At 41.8% G+C, this 20,779-nt stretch overlaps 1 protein-coding gene across 5 annotated transcripts in view; it reads right to left on the bottom strand.

The window, feature by feature from the left end:
- The window catches only part of arvcfb (ARVCF delta catenin family member b), a 508,908-nt gene that overhangs the window by 91,118 nt on the left and 397,011 nt on the right, over nucleotides 1-20,779 (bottom strand). For 4 of the 5 annotated variants that reach the window (XM_063074131.1, XM_063074134.1, XM_063074130.1 and 1 more), the window contains 4 exons: nucleotides 20,459-20,576; nucleotides 7,902-8,073; nucleotides 7,182-7,199; nucleotides 3,841-3,912 (listed from right to left, as the gene is read on the bottom strand). In XM_063074131.1, coding sequence (XP_062930201.1) covers nucleotides 3,841-3,912; nucleotides 7,182-7,199; nucleotides 7,902-8,073; nucleotides 20,459-20,576 — 380 coding nt within the window. The remainder of the gene's footprint in view (nucleotides 1-3,840; nucleotides 3,913-7,181; nucleotides 7,200-7,901; nucleotides 8,074-20,458; nucleotides 20,577-20,779) is intronic. The other variant, XM_063074132.1, reaches the window with a different exon arrangement.

Here is a 20,779-nt window from a genome sequence, read left to right as displayed (position 1 = left end):
GAGACACAAGGAACTGTAGATGCTGGAATCTGGAGCTACAATCAATCTGCTGGAGGCACTTAGCGGGTAAAGCAGCACTTCCAAGGGGATAAAGAGTTGTCAACATTTTGGGTCGAAACCCTTCATCTATCCCCTCTCAACGGATGCTTCATGACGCACTGAGACTGTTTCTTACTCCAGATTCCAGCTGCTGCAGTCTCTTGTGCCTTCATTTTAACAGTTGAAAAGTAACACAAGTACAATCCTTTGTGTTAGAGGCCCTCCATCGGTCGAAATCAACCATAGGTATTGCGTCCCAGCTTTCTATGTATACAGAAGCCATGTAAACTGTACAATATGGAGAGCCCGTGTAACAGGCTCCCCATCTCCATGCAGCTGATGAATCGAAAGGAACAGCAGAAACCGGCTCTTTGGTACCGGCAGCGCTGCAGGGTTGCCAGTTGGGGGCAGTGCTTCCGCTGGTGCAAATTGTGGGGGGGGGGGGAGAGGAAGGGTCAATGCTCCTGATGATGCTCGTGTGCGGATTCTGATTTTACTGTCATTCATTCTTTGGGGGGGGGTTTCTTGTTTCATGGATGTCTGTGAAGAGTAAGAATTTCAGTTTGTATACTCTATACATTCTCTGATATTCCAATATTAAACTGAACTATTTGATTTGAACCATTTAGCAGATGAACTCAGCAGAGGTTGATTAGGATACTCCTTTCTGACTTAAAAAAATGTAAATGATTTCTGCAATGCCGTTCAAAGGAATACTTGAAGGATACTACTTGGTCCTACTTGTCAGGTAGGAATAGCATAGTGGTTAGCAAGATGCTTTACAGTACAGGCTACTCAGGTTCAATTCCCGCCGCCTGTAAGGAGTGTGTACATTCTCCCCGTGACTGCGTGGGTTTCCTCTGTGCGCTCTGGCTTCCACAGTCCAAAGATGTATTGGCTGGTAGGTTAACTGGTCATTGGAAATTGTCCTGTAATTAGGCTAGGGGGATTACTGGGCGGTGTACCTCAATAAATAAATACACAAACAAACAGCAGAGAGATTACAACAACTACAATCTCTGAAATCCAATATTTGGTTTATGTGCTTGCTCAAACCATTGTATTATATTCCTTGCTGTTTGGATACATTTTTTTAAAAATGCAGCCAATTATTTAAGTGTGTGCAAAACAGTGTGAAGCAAAATTGTTTTCAGCTCATCCCCATTACACAACCTTACAGTTATATACTCGTTAGAAAGCAACATTTAAATTTAAAGGACAAGCAGAACAGAGCTGAATTCACAAACACAAAATTGGTTTATCATGAGTCTGTGTTAAATTTAACTGATGTTAGTCAAAGGTCAAATAGCATGAATAGCACAACGACAATGCCCAGGAACAGAAAAGGCTACAGAAAGTGGTGGATACAGCCTGGTTTATCACAGGCAAAGCTCTCCTCACCAAAATGGTTAAATTAAATAAGTAGTGCAAAAACAGAAATCAAAAGTAGTAAGGTTGTCCATTCAGAAATTGGATGACAGAGGGGAAGAAGCTGTTTCTGAATCATTGAGTGTGTGTCTTCAGGCTCCTGTACCTCCTCCCTGATGGTAGCAGTGAGAAGAGGGAATATCCTGGGTGGTGGGAGTCCTTAATGATGGATGCCACCTTTTTGAGGCACTGCTCCTTGAAGATGTCTTGGATATTACAGAGGCTGGTGCCCATGATGGAGCTGACAAAGTTTACAACTCTCTTTGGCTTCTTTCAATACTGTGCAATAGTTACCCCCACACCACCCCCCCCCACCGACTCCCACCATAACAGCCAGTTGGAATGTTCTCTTCTGTACATCTGTAGAAATTCAGGTGTCCCCCGCTTTTCGAACGTTCGCTTTACAAAGGCTCACTGTTATGAAAGACCTACATTAGTACCATTTTCGCTAACAGAAGGTGTTTTCACTGTTATGAAAAAAGCAGCGTGCGAAAAAAATCAGCGCCTGATAAAAGGCAGCGTGCGCCCCGAGCAGCCACTCTCCCCCGGATTCAGAACGGCAATCTCGCCGGCATTGCTTAAACACGAGCCTGTGAGCAGCCGTTTGCAAGATGAGTTCTAAGGTATCGGAAAAGCCTGAAAGAGCTCGTAAGGGTGTTACACTTAGCGTAAAACTAGACATAATTAAGCATTTTGATCATGGTGAACGAAGTAAGGACAAAGTGAGTTTGGCTTGTGGAAGCTGACGAAGATGATGTTGAAGAGGTTTTGGCATCCCATGACCAAGAACTGATATATGAAAAGCTGATGCAATTGAAAGAGGAAAGGATAACAATTGAAACTGAATGAGTAATGACAGAGTACAACTTTAATTTTGAAAGGGTACGTAGGTTTAGGGGATATTTGCAGGATGGTTTGAGTGCTTAAAAAGAACTGTATGATAGAAAAACGCGTGAGGCTCAGCAGTCAAGCAAGCCTTCCACATCAGCCACAGCAGACGACGAACCTCGACCTTCGACATCAAGGCAGGCACAGATAGAAGAAGATGAGCTGCCTGCTCTAATGGAAACAGACGACGATGAGATGACACCCCAGTGTCACACCACCCCAACACCCAGGCTGCAGACACTGATTCGCGGAGAATGCAGCGGTAGCCAGGAGACGCACAGCACATCTTTAAGATAAAAGCCAAAATAAACATGCTAATTAATTAGGTGCCGCCCGACACATAATTGTCGGCCCAGATTAGAGGAGATGCAATCAGCAATTGGCACTGATCTGGACTGACAATTACATGTCGGGCGGCACCTAATTAATTAGCTTATTTTGGCTTTTTTCTTAAAGATGTGCTGTGTGCCTCCTGGCTACCGCTGGACCCCTGCATGCTTCACGGCAATGTATTGGGTCGCTGCCCAGAGGGTACTGCACCACCCCAACCTCCGACTCAGCCTAACACACCATCATCAGTGTGCTCGATGCTGTCCCTATTCCGGTAAGTGATACTACACTGTACATACATTATTTCTACTTTATATCGGCTGTGTATTTTGACGTGTTATTTGGTATGATTTGGCAGCTTCATAACTTAAAGGTTACTGGAGAGCGCTTGTGCCGTGTTTCTGCTGACGGCGCTTGCGTGAGATTTTCGCTACGGAGAACAGTTCAGGCAATGATTGTGGAGAAGTATTTCTACTTTATATAAGCTGTGTATTTATCATATCATTCCTGCTTTTACTATATGTTACTGTTATTTTAGGTTTTATGTGTTATTTGGCATGATTTGGTAGGTTATTTTTGGGTCTGCGAACGCTCACAAAATTTTCCCATATAAATAAATGGTAATTGCTTCTTCACTTTACGACATTCCGGCTTACGAACTGTTTTATAGGAATGCTGTACCTTCGGATGGCGGGGGAAACCTGTTTGTTATTTCTGCAGTGATTTTTTTTAAAGTAAGCTTTTCCTCTGCAATATCTACTAGTCCCAAAATAAAAATGAGTTGTATTTTTACACTATGACAGCCTTTTCGTTAGGAAAAAAACTTAATTTCACATTTTTCCTAACACAATTTGCTATGAACTTTAATATTGTTCATAAATCACAACAGTAAATGATGACTAAGGGTCATGAAATAGTCTGGCATTCATTTAGCAAGTTCCATTCACATTAAGGTGCGAACCTTATTTCAAATAATGCATAATGTACAAACGTGTGAGAGATTGAATTTTGCAAAATCTAACTTAAATTCTTTAGAGCAGTGGATCCAAACCTTTTCGTTAAAAGTCATGGACCCCTACCATTAAGTATCCCAGGTTGGGAACCCCTGCACTGGAGCAAGGAGAGCATCCGGATATTTTAGTGTACGCAAGATACCTTTCACTGGTTCAATCCGTTTTGGCAAGTCCAAAGTATCGAAACTTTTGTCAGTGTCCACATTCCTTTTGCCTAAGCATGGGGGGGGGGAGAAACACAAAGGCAGGATGTCACTGGATTGTAAACATTTTTTTAAAAAGCATTCAGATGACGATATAATGCGTTTGCTTACTTTTACAATCAATGCCAAAAATCTCAGCAAATACACTTAGAACAATACAGTGGTATTTAACTCGGCCATCAGTTTGCCTGTTTAAATTGGACCCAACAGGCAGTGTATGCTATTTAGTCCTTCAAATTTTCTCCAGATTAGACCAAAGCTGAAATGCATCTCAATATCCTTTTATTGTCACTCAATATCCTTTCATGATTTCACAAATATTAACATTTTGAAATTTTCAATATGCCTGGCCAAAGAGTTTTTTTTGGGAGAGAAGGTTTACAATATCTTGTGTTAAGGAACTGTTTACTGAGATCACCTTCATAGCCTAGATTTCATTTTCCCCAAAGGAATGAGCAATTACCTTAACCCTGTCCAGCACTTCAATCACATGACCTCATACATTTTATATTTGAGTTATACAAGTCACACAATACAAGCATTCCTTGTTAAAGCAATGATTTTGTATCAGATCCAATTCAAGGCGGACATATCCATTGAGGTGAACTATTAAGTTGTCTAATTGGAGCTTTATAAACAGTACAGTGCAAAAGATATCTATAGCTTGGGTGCCTAAGAGTTTTGCACAGCATTTTTTTGTAAACATGGAATGGAGAGTGAGTCTACAAATCTGGCAGGAGCAAAGGATGTTGGGAATGGTGAAGGAGGAGCGCCACGGGAGGGGTGTGGGACACGTGGCAGAGGAGTGCCAGGGGTGGGTGCAGACACACCCAGCCCTGAGATACCAGGCAAGGTCATGTGATTCCAAACATCTGGTTTACTGGTCATTACAGAATGTCTTTCTGGTGCTTCTCGCTCCCTCTCCTCTTTCCAACCATGATCCCCTCTCACTGGCCTCTTCCCACTCTCAGTCCACCCACAATAGAGACTCATATCAGAATCAAGTCTATCATTATTCACTTATACCATGAAATTTTTTTCTTTATAAACACAAAAAAAATTTTTAACTTGACATTTTATTGAAAATTCTTGAACTATATAGTACTGTACAAAAGTCCTGGGTACATACACAGTTGCAAAAAATGTTTGTGAACCCTTTGCAATTACCTGATTTTCTGCATTACTCACTCACAATAATATGCCACAATAATAGACAAGCACAATCTGCCTAAACTAATAACGCACAAACAATTGTACTTTTCATGTCTTTATTGAACACATTGTTTAATCATTCACAGTCCAGGATGGAAAAAGTATGAACTCTTGTATCTAAATAACTGGTAGAACCTCCTTTCGCAGCAATAACCTCCGACAAACATTTCCTGTAGCCACTGATCAGACTTGCACAATAGGAAGGAGGAATTTTAGACGTTCCTCCATAAAAACTGTTCCAGTCTATCAATATTTCTGGGATATCTTGCAAGAAAAACCTTCTTCAGTCAATGCCACAGCATCTCAATTGGGTTAAGGTCTGGAATCTGACTTGGCTATTCTGAAAAACAAATTTTCTTCTTTTTAAACAATGCTGTTGTTGATTTACTGTTGTGTTTTGTTGCATCATCCAACTTCTATTAAGCTTCAGGTGACTGACTGCTACCATGATATTCTCTTGTAAAATGCCTTGACACAATTTTGAATTTATTGCTCCCTCAATGATTGCAAGTTGTCCAGGCCCTGAGGCAGCAAAGCAGCCCCAAACCATGATGCTCCTTCCACCATGCTTCACAGTTGGGATGAGTTTTTGCTGTTGGTGTGAAGTATCTTTTTTTCCTCCAAACATAGCGGTGTGCATTTCTGCCAAAAAAAAAATTCCACTTTTGTCTTATCTGTCCACAGAACTTTGTTCAAGAAGTATTGCAGAACATGCAGGTGGTCTTTTGCAAACTTGAGACGTGCACCAATGTTCTTTAGAGAGCAGTGGTTTCCTCCGTGGTGTCCTTCCATGAACACCATTCTTATTCAGGTGTTTATCTTATAGTGGACACATGAACAGAGACTTTAGCAAGTTCTAGATCTTTTGCTGTTACCCTTAGGTTCTTTTTCACCTCCTTCAGCACTGCACGTTGTGCTCTTGGTGTGATCTTTGCAGGATGCACACTCCTGGGGAGAGCAACATCAGTACTGAATTTATTGTAGACACTTTCCCTTACTGTGGACTGACGAACACTCAGTTCTTTAGAAATGCTTCTGTAGCCTTTTCCAGCTTCATGCATCTCTACAATTCTTCTTCTAAGGTCCTCTGAAAGTTATTTTGATGGAGTCATGGTGCACATAAACAGATCTTTCTTGAGAGGTACAGGCTCTGTCAGTAATCCGACTTTGGGTCCTTTTTATAGGGCAGGGCACCTCTACAACCCATTGATTGGAACAACTGACTCCAAATAGCTTTTGTAGAAGGCATTAACCCACAGGTTCACATACTTCTTTTGAACCTGGACTGCGAATGTTTAAAAGGTGTCTTCAATATTGACAAGAAGTAGTATAACTGGTTGTGTGTTATTAGCTTAGGCAGATTATGTTTTTCTGTTATTGTGACTTGGATGAAGATCAGACCACATTTTATGAGTAATTAATGCAGAAAACCAGGTAACTGCAAAGGGTTCACAAACTTTTTTTGCAACTGTATATATACCAATGACTTTTGTACAGTACTATATGGTTCAAGAGCTTTCAATAAAATGTCAAGTTAAAATTACTACAGAACTGTGCAAAAGTGTTAGGCATCCTAGCTATGGGGAGGAAGGGAACTAGGTGGTTTGACTCATGTTGTAGGCTGGCAATGTACTGTATGTGCATGTCACATCATAGCCAGGTTGTATAAATGCCAGTTCATGATGACTTGTTTGTAAACCCATTTCATGGGAAAGGCAGGTCTGATAATGTGGCATTTATATAATTATTATAATATATGTGCCTAAGACTTTTGCACATTACTATATATTTGAGTGTTACAAGTCACAAGATACAAGTACTCCCAATTAAAAGCAATGATTTTGCATTAAATCCAATTCAAGGCCAACATATGTATTGCGGTGAAGTATCATATTGTCCAATTGGAGCTTTACATAACTGTACAAATTCCACACTGTTATAGTAAAGTAAAATACAGGAATTGCTCTCAATTAATTCACAGTAGCTCACACACCACATCAACCTGAACAAATTAACTGTTTTAGGAACAAAAATCAGCCAAACAACAACAGAAAGAAAGGCGTCTTACCTTGATTAAACCACTCCTCTAAATGGTATAACAGCAAACAAGAAAAGTGCAGAGAAGAAAGGAACAGTCAAATGACACGTGAAAAAAAGCAATTGGGATTTACTAACTGGGAAAAGAGTCACCTTTGGCAATAACAATTTATAAAACATTAAACCTTTCTATTCCATATCAATGCCGTCAGCTGAATGATTCATCTCAAGTGGTTTCCAATCCTAATATTGTTTTACAAATATACAAGTATACAAGCTTGGATACCATGTGCCAAATTGAGGACAAAACATAGAAGTATCAAATGAATGTTTCTGACAGCTATTACCAGAACTATCACGGGGGGGGAGGGGGGGGAGACATTTGGACATTCTCTTCCAAACTTATACAGTGCACTGAAAAAGACCTTTTGGCTTTGCAATAATCATGGTTGCAACAATACATCATGGAGACAGGCATTTAACAAGACAGCCTTCAAGATAATTGGACAGGGAGACAAGGATGGTCCAGTGAGAGTTGCAGCTTCATGCATTTACATGCAATCTCTGTACTTGTGCTACATTTCAACTGAGACCAAGTAAAACTACTATTTATTTCCAATTGAAAATATTTCCTCTTATTTTTCCTTGCAGTCCAATCTTCCTAACAATTCAATTAATGTGCTTGTAGAAGCATTGATACACGAGGCAACAAGTTGCAAGCTTTTCCTCTGTTTCACTGCCACATAGTTACCTTTTGCCTTCTTTCCACCAAAACAACCAGAATCATCTTTCTTTTTCTTCTGCGCACCCCCGGTTCCAGTTTGCTGCTCGGTGGATGGTTCACGAAACTTATCAGCTCCCGGTACTTCTCTGTGGACTTGATAGGAGAGGTTCCTCATAATGCACACACAATTCTCAACTGACTGTTAGATACAGAAAATAAATTAGGCCACAATGAGCATCAGTGCCACACATTTCAAATGAATTAGAAACACCCAGACTAACCTGGGAGATATTTTATTCAATTATTCTTGGCCACAATCTGTGCAGATTGAAAATAACATCTCCAGCTCAATGATAATCAATACTGGTACACCTCAGGGATGTGTGCTCTACTCTCTCTGCACCCATGACTGTATGTCTAGGCACAGCTCAAATGCCATCTATAAATTTGCTGTTGATATAAGTACTAGACAACGGGGAGACCCGTTGGGGCACCCTTTGAGAGAAAGGTAGTGCAGTCTGATGTGACCAGAATGAACATTAAATTTTCCTGAATGCTATTGATATTGCTTTGCTTTGGAAACTGAAGTAGAAAACCTCAGTTTAATAAAGAAGAACGATGCGTAGCAAAGCAAATATAGTTCCTCCTCGTTTAACGAAGGACACTTTTGATGGCATCATTTCTGGTTTATCATGCCTCTCGTTGTCATTCTGGAGATGTGCAGTCCTTTCATCCCCCGTCTCTTCATCTCTTCTGCTGTTTATTCTTTGTCTCTGATCCTGGAGATGTGCATGCCTCTCCTCCTCTGTCTCTTCTTCTTCTCATCTTTTTTTGTCCTGCCTCTTTGATCCTGGAGTACCTGGCCTCATCCGATTGTTGTTCTCTCCCTCTCCTTGCCGCTTCCCAACGACATTTAGCATCATCTCTTGACCGTAATGTCCCCCTTCCCTTTCCACACGGCATAATTAAGCTAACCAGTTTTTTAACCCTAATGCTGGATAGAAGATACGAAGCACTAACACCAAAGGATGCTGATTATTCTTGATGATGTGGTTGGTGCTCTCCTAAATGGACATGATATAGTCACCGCTGTCCTTTGACTGTAGCAAAGGGTTTTATGGGTATCTCGAAGTACGTCATTACAATAAGATGCAATTATCTCTTATTGATGGGTAACAGTTAGATCTATCCCAATCCTGCACATGCTGATGGTGATTAGCAGAATATGACCCCTTAAAATAGAGCTGCCCTGCCCTTTTGCTCCGGTAGGTATCGCTGCTGAGGCTGGCCCTGCACATGCGTCGGGCTATCCGATTTCCATAATGGCCGATCAGCTTTCAGGTGAAAGCCAGCCTGTTGATTTTTTGGCGAATGAGCAATTTTATACGAATATATAACCCTGAACTTTGCCTGCATTTTGTAAGTTAATGCATTTTAATTCAGCCAAAAAAAGTGCTGCTTTAATGCACCGCTTGTACTAATTGGAGGTCACAAACAGACAGACAGAGCATGAGGGTTTTAGTATTACATAGATTACACACAAAATGCTGGAGAAACTCAGCAGGCCAGGCAGCATTTATGGAAAAGAAGTACAGTTGACGTTTGAGGCTGAATCTCAGAGGGTGACGAGAGGGCGTACAGGAGTGAGATATATCAGCAAGTTGAGTGATGTCACAGAAACAACCTTGCACTGAACGTCAGTAAAACCAAAGTAACTGATTGTGGACATCAGAAAGGGTAAGATGAGGGAACACACACCAATCCTCCGAGGGATCAGAAGTGGAAAGAGTGAGTGATTTTGTGTTCTTGGGTGTTAGCATCTCTGAGGACCTAAGTTGGTCCCAACATATCGATGCAGCTATCAAGAAGGCAAGAGAGCAGTATATTTAATTAGGAGTTTGAGTAGATTTGGTACATCACCTAAAACTCTAGAAAATTTCTGAAGATGTACCATGGAGAGCACTCTGACTGGCTGCACCACTCAGGACATGCCCTCTTCTTGTTGTTACCACCAGTCAGGAGGTACAGAAGCCTGAAGGCACACAACTCAACAATTCAGGAACAGCTTCTTCCCCTCTGCCATCCGATTTCTGAATGGACATTGAACCCATGAACACCACCTCACTACTTCTCATTTTTATTTTTGCACTACTTATTTAACTATTTTATATATATATTTACTGTAATTCACAGCTTTTTCTCTATTAAGTATTGCATTGTACTGCTACCGCAGAATCAACAAATTTCATGACGTGAACTAGTGATATTCAACATGATTCTCATTCAGAAACCAGAAACATCCTTGGCTTACAATGGTGCTAGAAAGTTTGTGAACCCTATTGAACTTTCTCTATTTCTGCATAACTATGACCTAAAATGAGATCAGACCTTCGGCCAAGTCCTAAAACGAGATAAAGAGAACCCAATTAAATAAATAACACAAATATACTTGTTCATTTATTTATTGAGAAAATTGATCCAATGTTACATATATTTGTTGGAAAAAGTATGCGAATCTCTGGGGTAAAGCCTTCTACAAAAGCTATTTGAAGTCAGCTGTTCCATTCAATGAGATGAGATTGGAGATGTGGGTTGTAGAGGTGCCTTGCTCTTAAAAAAGACACATAAAGCCGGATTACTGACAGCCGTAGTTCTCAAGAAAGATCTGGTAATGTGCACCATGCCTCCATCGAAACACTTTCAGAGGACCTTAGAAGAAGAATAGTAGAGATGTATGAAGCTGGAAAAAGGGCACAAAAGCATTTCTAAAGACCTGAGTGTTTATCAGTCTACAGTAAGGGAAATTATCCACAAATGGAGTAAATTCAGTACTGTTACTGTTCTCCCCAGGAGTGGGTGTCCTGCAAAGATCTCAGCAACAGCACAATGTGCAATGATAAAGAAGGTGAAAAAGAACCCAAGGGTAACAGTAAAAGACCTGCAGAGATCTCCAGAACTTTCTAAGGTCTCTGTTCATGTGTCCACTATAAGAAAAACACTGAATAAGAATGGTGTTCATGGAAATACAGAGGAAACCACTGCTCTCCAAAAAAACATTGGTACACGTCTCAAGTTTGCAAAAGACCACCTGGATGCTCTACAACACTTCTGGGACAACGTTCTGTGGACACATAAGACAAAAGTCAAACTTTTTTTTTTGGCAGAAATGCACACCATGTATTGAGGAAAAACAGACACTGCACACCAGCAGCAAAAACTCATCACAGCTGCGAAGCATGGTGGAGGGAGTGCCATGGTTTGGAGCTGCTTTGCTGCCTCAGGGACTGGACAGCTTGCAATCATTGAGGGAACAATAAATTCAAAATTGTATCAAGACATTTTACAGGAGATTGTTGGGGTAGCAATCCATCACCTGAAGCTTAATAGAAGTTGGATAATGCAACAAGACAATGATCCAAAGGTCAAGAGTAAATCAACAACAGAATGGTTTAAAAAGAAGAAAATTCTTGTTTTGGAATGGCCAAGTCAAAGTCCTGACCTTAATCCTATAGAAATGTTGTGGAAGGACCTGAAGCAAGCAGTTCATGCAAGGAAGCCCACCACCATCCCAGATTGAAGCAGCTTTGTAAGGTGGAATGGTCTAAAATTCCTCCCAGCTGATGTGCAGGACTGATCAACAGTTACCAGAAATGTTTGGTTGAAGTTATTGCTATACAAGGGGGTCACACCCGTTACTGAAAGCAAAGGTTCACACACTGTTTTGAACAAATACATGTAATATTAGATGATTTTTCTTAATAAGTAAATGAACAAGTATAATGTTTTTATGTTATTAATTGAATTGGGTTCTCTTTATCTAGTTTTAGGATTTGTGTTAAGATCTGATATCATATTTATGCAAAAGTAGAGAAAATTGTAAGGGTTCACAAACTTTCTAGCACCACTGTACATTCTGGTGGCTTGATCATAAGATGCTCCATAATACTGGTAATTTAATGCAGGAGATACACTGACCAATATAGTACTTTACACATTACATATGCTCTGCCTTAAGAGGAATAATAGCTTAACAGAATGGTTCAGAATCAGAATCAGATTTAGTATCAGTGTCATACGTTATGAAATTTGTTGTTTTGCAGTAGCAGTACAAATCAACACATAAAAACCTGCAAATTACAAAAAGAAATATATATATATATTGAATTCAATAAGTAGTGCAAAAAGAGAGAAAAATAGAGCAGAGAAGGTAGTGATCATGGGTTGGTTCATTGTTCCTTCAGAAATCTGCTGGCAGAGATGAAGAATTTGTTCCTAAAACATTGAGCGTGTGTCATCTGGCCTCTGTACCTCCTCTCCAATGGTATTAATGAGAAGAGGGCATGTCCTGGGTGAGGGTGGTCCTTAATGCAGGACGACACCTTTTTGAGGCATCGCCTTTTGATGATACGCTCAGTGCTAGGGAGGCTAATGCCCATGATGGAGCTGGCTGAGCTTGTAACTTTCTGCAGCCTTTTCCAGTCCCTGTGCAGGAGCCCCTCCATACCAGATGGCACTTCAACCAGATAGAATGTGCTCCATGGTACATCTGTAGAAACTTGCCAATGTCTTTGGAGACATACTCCCAATGAGATATAGCCACTGTCATTCTTTCTCACAACTGTAATTTTTAAACTTGGTAATTGGTTTCAAAATTCAAAAATTATCTTTTGTTCAAAGTTCAAGTAAATTGTCCCACACACAACACTGAGATTCATTTTCTTGCGAGTATATACAGTAAATATAAAGAAGCACAAGAGGATCAGTGAAATTCAGCACACAAGATGGTCAAACAACCAATGTGCAAAAGACAATAAACTGCAAATACAAAAAGAAAAAAATATATCATGTTAATGCAGACTGTATGAATGCATAGCCTAAGCCAGCATACGATCAAACCTTTCATAGTCATTTGTTTTCGAACAGAGCAAGGGCTTCACAGCCAGCTGGATATTTATTACAAGGACAGTTGCTATGCCACTGTAAATGCCAAGCCTCTGTTGACCCATATTATCTCCCGCTCTTGGACGTAATCCTTTTCTGTGCAGTAAACAGGGCTATAGCTATGAAAATGTCAGAGGTAATGCCTACTCAATGTTCAACAACTGCTTTATTCTAAATTAAGATATCAACTAAGCCATTAATTTTCATTTCTATCTGGGCCAACAGAAATCAGTGGAAACCTGATTGGTTGAGGACTAACCAATCAGGAGGAATGGACAAGAGTTGAGTATATATACCACTGGACTAGACTTGCCTAGGCATTATCCCTGATAAGATGGCGGAGTCTGTCATCGAATCATTGGTTAAAATCAACACCTGTATCAGCTGGAAGCCCAAGAAGAGTTTATGCATCATACATGCTGGAAAGCACTAGATCCTGTTTGGTTTTCAATTAGTTCAACAATATGTCAATACTCCAATATCTTAAAAGCCGTGATGCAGTTACGGAACAGTCCCATCAATGTCGTCAGTCATTCATAAACACTTCCACTCAATGTACTGTTGGGGCACATTCTGGAGTTAGAGTATATAACAGATATTAAGTTTAATAGCAGATATTCTTCAGACATGAACATGGACTGTAGATTAAATTTGAAAAGCAGCCTTGAACAATCGTTTTCCCGGAGCTGCGGACACCAGTTGATCAAAAGCCTGACAACACTGATTAGCATTCATTTTGGGTGTCCGAAGTGTGGGTCCAAAGAAGGAAGTGTGTGAAAAATATATGTAATTCAAAGGAAGCATTGTAACTACAAATTGTTCTGCTGTTACCCTTGATCTTTAGCATCTAAAATGTCATGTAGTATCAGATCCAATGGACCTCTTCCCAAAAAAGTCTCTCATTGTGTTGAATGAGACACTTCCGTATCCACTAGCTTCAATGTTTCTCCAGTAACATTGTTCAGTGTTACAACAATACTTTCTGGTACAGCAGTGGTTAACGTAATCCCCTTACAGCATCAGTGACTGATTGGAAGTTCAAGGTTCAATTCCTGCTGCTAGCTGTAAGAAGTTTGCATGTCCTCACTGTGACTACGTGGCTTTCCGTCAGCCCTCCGGTTTCCTCACATTCCAAAAACATACAGGTTAGGGTTACTACGTTGTAAGCATGCTAGAAGCATAGCAACAGTCGTAGGCTGTGTTGGTCTTTGACACGTGAAGCATTTCACTCTGCATTGCTACGTTTCGATGAACACATGATAAATAGAGCTAATCTATATCTTTACGAGGGGTGATTGATAAGTTCGTGGTCTAAGGTAGGAGTCAACTTTACAAAACCTAGGCACATTTATTTTTCCTACATGTACACGCAGTCCAGCGGTCGTGGAACATACAGATCCCTTCCTTGTAGAAGTCGGTGTCTTGGATCTCCAGAAAGTGGTCCACAGCAGTGGTGATTGATAAGTTTGTGGCCTGCAGTAGAAGGAGATGAGTTATTAATTTCAAACTTTCTGCATTTTCACTCAAGAGTTGAACTGCACGTGCAAGTAACGAGAGCCGTATAACTCAACTCCTTCTACCTCAGGCCACAAACTTATCAGTCACCTCTGCAGTGAACCACCTGGACGTCTAAGACGCTCTCGTTACATGCACGTGCAGTTCAACTCTTTGAGTGATAATGCAGAAAGTTTGAAGTTAATAACTTATCTCCTTTTACCTTAGGCCACGAACTTATCAATCACTCCTGCTGTGGAGCACTTCTGCAAAGAAGGGATCTGTATGCTCCACGACCGCTGGACTATGTGTGTACATGTAGGAGGGGACTACGTTGAAAAATAAATGTGCTAGGTTTTCTAAAACTGACTCCTACCTTAGGTCACAAACTTATCAATCACCCCTCGTAAAACTGGTCATTCTTGATCAAGAAACCTGAAGTTCTGAGACTTTATTATAGTATGTCAGTCCTTGCTCTCCAACACCTGTCCTTGGAAATTTCTTCAGTTAACTTCAGACTTCCATGGAGGAATTCTAATTGCTCCCAATTTTTCAAAATTTGGTAATTGGTTTCAAAGTTCAAAGTTAGTTATCAAAGTACATACATGGCACCATATGCAACCCTGAGATTCATTTTCTTAATGGCATTCACAGTAAATGCAAAAAAACACACAGAGTCAATGAAATACTGCACACAAGAAGATGGTCAAACAATGTACTTACTAACTAAATACATACATACATAAACTAAGCCAGCCAGCAAGCAAGCAATAAAAATTGAAAACATGAGATGAATAGTCCTTGAAAGCGAGTCCTTTAGGTTGTATTCAGTTTAGCATTGGGGTAAGTGAAGTTGAGAGCAGTTTATCCCTCTCACAGGCCAAAGATTTTCTTTTCAATAAACAGCTATCCACATCCTTTGCCAGTGTTAACTAACTTCCCCTAAAATTATTCTTTTCTCAACTAAACATTAATCATGTTACTGCAGACTTCATGAATGCACAGCCTAAGCCAGCATACAATCAAACCTTCCAGAGGCACTTGTTTCTGAGCAGGAAAGTTGCCCCTATTCCATTCCACGGAGATGAGGCTGGCTGAATTAACCTTCACTTGAGGCAAACCCAGTCAGTAAGACGCAACAGTCCAGCGCAGTGAGGATTGTAATGGTGCTGGACTTGCTTCCACTTATATAGCAATATACTTTAAATTCACTTTATAAATAAAAGTTCTATAGTAGCATAATAAATTTTACAGTGAAATAGGTGAGCTTTGCAATAGCTCTGGGAAACTGAGCCATGTAAGGCAAATGCCAAATCATCGAAATTTCTCAATAAAACAATGCCAGGTTATAGGAGTTTGGCTTGGTTTTGCTTTTGAAAGATTTCTCTAGTTGACATGATCTGGCAAAGTAGAGAAGCCTTTGATCTATTTAACAGCAAAGGTAAATTAAACACAAGAACTTCCCAGCCAGGTTCCTAATATTAGAAATTGATAATGCCTCAGAATGATTCTAGTTTTTTAATGCATGCAGTTAAATTCAAGAATATGAATGGACGAAAAGCACTGCAGTTCCAAGATCAACAAAACAAAAATTTTCAAAACCAAGTACAACCATCATGCTTTAACAATGGGTCTAATTTACATCGAAATCAAACTGCAAATCTTTTCTCATGCATACATTCAATGTACGTTGGTGGAAGTGTGAAATGGGGCTTGTTTGGCAGCCGGCTGTTGTGCAGCTGCCGTCGCTGGGCCGCCGGTTGCGGGCAGCTGCCGCCGGGTTGCTGGTTGTGGATAGCTGCCGCCGCTGGGCCGCCGAATGCGGGCAGCTGGCGCCGCTGGGCCGCCGGTTGCGGACAGCTGCCGCCGCTGGGACGCCGGTTGCGGGCAGCTGCCGCTGCTGGGCCACCGGTTGCGGGCAGCTGCCGCTGGGTTGCTGGTTGTGGACAGCTGCCGCCGCTGGGCCGCCGGTTGTGGGCAGATGAAAATCTAAGTAAATTACATCTACCGCCTCTCCTTTGTCCACCCTGCTTGTAACTTCTTTAAAGCATTCCAACAGATTTGTCAGACAACATTTCCCTTTACAGAAACCATGCTGACTTTGACTTATTTTACCATTGGTCTCCAAGTACCCTGAAACCTCATCCTTAATAGTAGACTCCCACCACTGAGGTCAGGCTAACTGGCTAAAGATTTCCTTTATTTTGTCTTCCTTCCTTCTTAAAGAGTGGTGTGACATTTGCAATCTTCCAGTCCTCCGGGACCATGCCAGAATCAAGTGAAAGATCATGACCAATGCATCCGTTATCTCTTCAGCAACCTCTCTCAGGACTCTGGGATGTAGTCCATCTGGCCCAGGTGACTTATCCACCTTAAGATCTTTCCGTTTGCCTAGCACTTTCCCTTTGTAATAGTAATGGCACTCACTCCTGCTCCCTGACACTCATGGACCTCTGGCACACACCTTGAGTCTTCCAGAGTGAAGACTCATGCAAAGTACTTAAGTATTTTTCTTTGTCCCCCATTATTACCTTACCCTGCATATGCAGCGCTCCTCGTAAAGGTCCTCAGTGGATGGTAGGGAGACTCCTCTGATCCCCTCAGCTGTTCTCACAGTCCTTTGTAGGGTCTTCCAATCCGATGCTCAACTGCTCTCATACCAGATGGAGATGCAGCTTGTCAAGAAGCTGTCAATGGTGGTCCCGTAAAATGAAGTTAAAATGGGTGGGGGGGGGGCAGCCTTGTTTGCAGCAATCTCTTGAGGAAGTGGTGCTGCTATGCCTTCTTGTTTGGGAAGGTGATATAAAAGGACCAGGTGAGATCATCCCAGGAACTTGGTGCACTTAACTCTCTCTACGCAGAAGCCATATATTTGCAGAGGGGGATAGTTCATCTGCAGCTTCCTGAAGTCCACAATGATTTCCTTCGTCTTCCTCATGTTCAGGCTTGGGTTATTCTTCTCACACCAATCCATCAACCATTCCACTTGCTCTCCATACTTCGTCTCATCATCGTTCTTGATAAGGACAACCACTGTTGTCAACTGCAAGCTTGATGCCAGTGCTCAGCGTAATGGGACGAGAGATGTTGCTGCCCACGTGGACTGACTGTGGCTTTACTGTTAAGTCCATACCCAGATGCATAGGGAGGTGTTGAAACCTAGCAACGACAATTTCCCCACCAGTTCCTAAAAGTGTTGAAAGCTGAAGTGGAGTCTATAAACAGCAGTTTGGCATACGAGAACCCATTTTCCAGGTGGGACAGAACAGTGTGGAGGGCAGATGCTATTGCATCATCAGAGGATCAATTTGAGCGATAAGTAAACTGGAAAGGCTCCAATGTAGCCAAGAGAAAAGCTTTTATGTGCTCCATGACCAGCCAGTCACAGCATTTCATAATGGTTGATGTTAATGCCACCGGACAATAGTCATTTAGGAAGGTCACTGTCACACTGGACTGATGGCTGCCACCTTGAAAACCAAGGGGACAATGAACTGTTCCAGAGCGATGTTGAATATATCCGACAGCTGGGCTGCACGGTCTTTCAGAACCCGACCTGGTATATTATCGGGTCCTGAAGCTTTGCATGGGTTGACTCTGCCCAGGGTCTTCCTCGCCTTAGCTTCAGCCAGACAGAGTATCTGCTCCCCTTGGGGGAGGGGTGCCTTCCTCACCAGCACTTTCTCCTGTGCATCAAACTGGGCGTAGAAGACATTCAGCTTCTTAGAGAGTGAAGCATCCTAGTCACTGACATGCAGGAGAGACTTGTAGTCTATAATCCTCTGAACTCCCTCCCACATGCATCTCATGTCTCTGGAATTGCAGGAGTGGTAGTAAATTCACTGAGAATGCTCCCAATTTGCCTTCCTGATGGAGTGGGAAAGCACAGTTCTCGTTTCCCTGAGAGCTGTCGCACCCCCGATCTAAGGGCAGCATCACAATCCCTCAGCCTGGCACGGACCTCTGCAGTAAGCTATGGCTTCTGATTTGACAGCACCTGGATATATTTCATGGTGGTAACTTCCTCTACTCTTCTCTATTTAGCTGGTCACAGAATCCACATATTACTTGATGTTAGCGTGGTTGCCATAGGTAGCAGCCTCCCTGAACCCTCAGGCCAGGTTTTCACCACCTTTGACCCACCTGACCACTGGTTTGTATGCTGGAATTAACATGACAGATAAGCGATCTAGGAGTCCAATGTGGGTTCGAGGGACTGCTTTGTAGGCACCTGGTATGTTAGTGTAAACAGCTCTGGTGCATTTTCATCTCTGGTAGCAAAATCAACATGCTGGTGGAATTTAAGCAGGACTGTCTTTAGGTTTGCATGGTTAAAATGGCCTGCGTTAATGAAGATACCATCGTGGTGTTTGGTTTGAAAGACACTGGCACTGTAGAGCTCAGTCTGTGCCTCACCGGCATTAGTAGAGAGGGAGATATATACAGCGACTAACAAGATTGTAGCAAACTCCCTCAGTATATAAAACGGTCTGCATTTCACAATTAAGAACTCAATCATCAGTGAATAGTGGGATGCCACAGCTAAGACCAGTTCTTATTGATGTAAACCTACCGTTCACTATGTAATTGATGGTGGCCAAATAACTGGCTAAACTGCATGCTTTTGTGATACGGAAGGAATTGGAAGCATATGGAGGAAGCCCATGGGATAACGTACACCATGAATTTATACACTCTGTGGCTACTTTATGAGGTACACCTGCTCGTTAATGAGCATATCTATTCAGCCAATCATGCGGCAGCAACTCAGTGTACAAAAGCACGCAGACATGGTCAAGAGGTTCAGTTGCTCCAGTTGTTGTTCAGAGCAAACATCATAATGGAGAAGATATGTGATCCAAATGACTGACTGTAGAATGATTTTAACACCCACAGACCAACACAACCACCCCATTGTGAGAGGTGGAAATGGGTAAGGCTGGTCAACAAGGCTCTGGTGAAGCTGTAGAGGCCAATGGATACAATACAATATTGATAAACTCCAACCGTACCATTGACTGTATACAAAGCAGATGGGAGGTCATCAATGACCAGTGCTCCACTGAGACGAAGGACGCCAAAAAGACCAGACTGGGTAATTTTAGTACCTTAGAAATTGCTGATCTCTTGGGATTTTCACACAGAACAGTCTCTAGAGTTTATAGTGAATGGTGAAAAAAAAGCAAAACATCCAGTGCGTGCCAGCTCTGTAGGAGAAAATGCCTTGTTAATGAGCGAAATTAGAGGAGATTGGCCAGACAGGTGCAAGCTGACAGGAAGACAAAGTAACTCAAGTAACCACACATTACAACAGTAGTGTGCAGAACAGCATCTCTGAATGCACAACACGTCAAACCTTAAAGTGGATGGGCTGCAGTAGCAACAAACCACATTGGGTCCACTCCTGTACCTAATGCAGTGATGAATGAGTGTATTTCATAAACAGCCCCAGTAGCTTACTATTGAATAATATATAGTATTATCCTGATCAAAAAGGCGCAACAGCACCTTTATTTCCTGCGGAGCATCAAAGGAAGATCACCTCTGTCCCAGGATACTGACGGACTTTTACCGCTGTACCATTGAGAGCATACTCACCAACTGCATCTCAGTGTGATATGGCAATTGTCCCGTATCAGACCGCAAAGCACTCCAGCATGTGGTGAAAACTGCCCAGAGGATTATCGGCACCCAGTTGCCCACCATTAAGGACATCTACCATAAACGCTGCCTGGGCAGGGCGAAAAGCATTATCAGGGATGCATCTCACCCTAACCATGGACTTTTTACTCTCCTCCCATCTGGTAGGTGCTACAGGAGCCTCCGCTCCCACACCAGCAGGCACAGGAAGAGCTTCTTCCCCGAAGCTGTGACACTGCTGAACTTCTTATCACAACACTAAGCGGTATTGCACCCATATTGTACTGTCTCAGTACTTTTATATTTGTGTGCTGTAGCACTTAATTTTTATTCGCAGTTATTTTGTAAATAACACTATTCTTTGCATTTCTGGTCAGATGCTAACTGCATTTCATTGGCTTTGTATCTGTACTCGGCACAATGACAATAAAGTTGAATCTAATCTAATCTAATCTAGTCTGTGAAGCAGAGTTTTTTCTTACAAATATGCAGCTGTAACTGTGCATTACCTTCCGGTCCATGTCCTTCTTGCCCACTGCTGACTGCAGTGCGTGCAGAAGTGCGTCAACCAAGCCCTCGCATTCACGAAGCCTTCGACGAGCATCGCTCCCATCTGAACTCACATTCCTACAAAATAAAAAAGAAAATGACAACAAAAGGAAAATAAATTCTTATTGCCTGAAGGGAGCCCAGAAATGGGAGCTTAATAAATTCTTACAATGATTTTAAACGCAAACAACAGGAATTCTGCAGATGCTGGAAATTCAAGCAACATACATCAAAGTTGCTGGTGAACGCAGCAGGCCAGGCAGCATCTATAGGAAGAAGCG

Source organism: Mobula hypostoma, chromosome 21 (genome assembly GCF_963921235.1).
Source record: "Mobula hypostoma chromosome 21, sMobHyp1.1, whole genome shotgun sequence".
Classification (NCBI taxonomy): domain Eukaryota; kingdom Metazoa; phylum Chordata; class Chondrichthyes; order Myliobatiformes; family Myliobatidae; genus Mobula; species Mobula hypostoma.
Note: the sequence above shows the minus strand (reverse complement) of the source record. Positions and strands in the feature narration are given on the sequence as shown.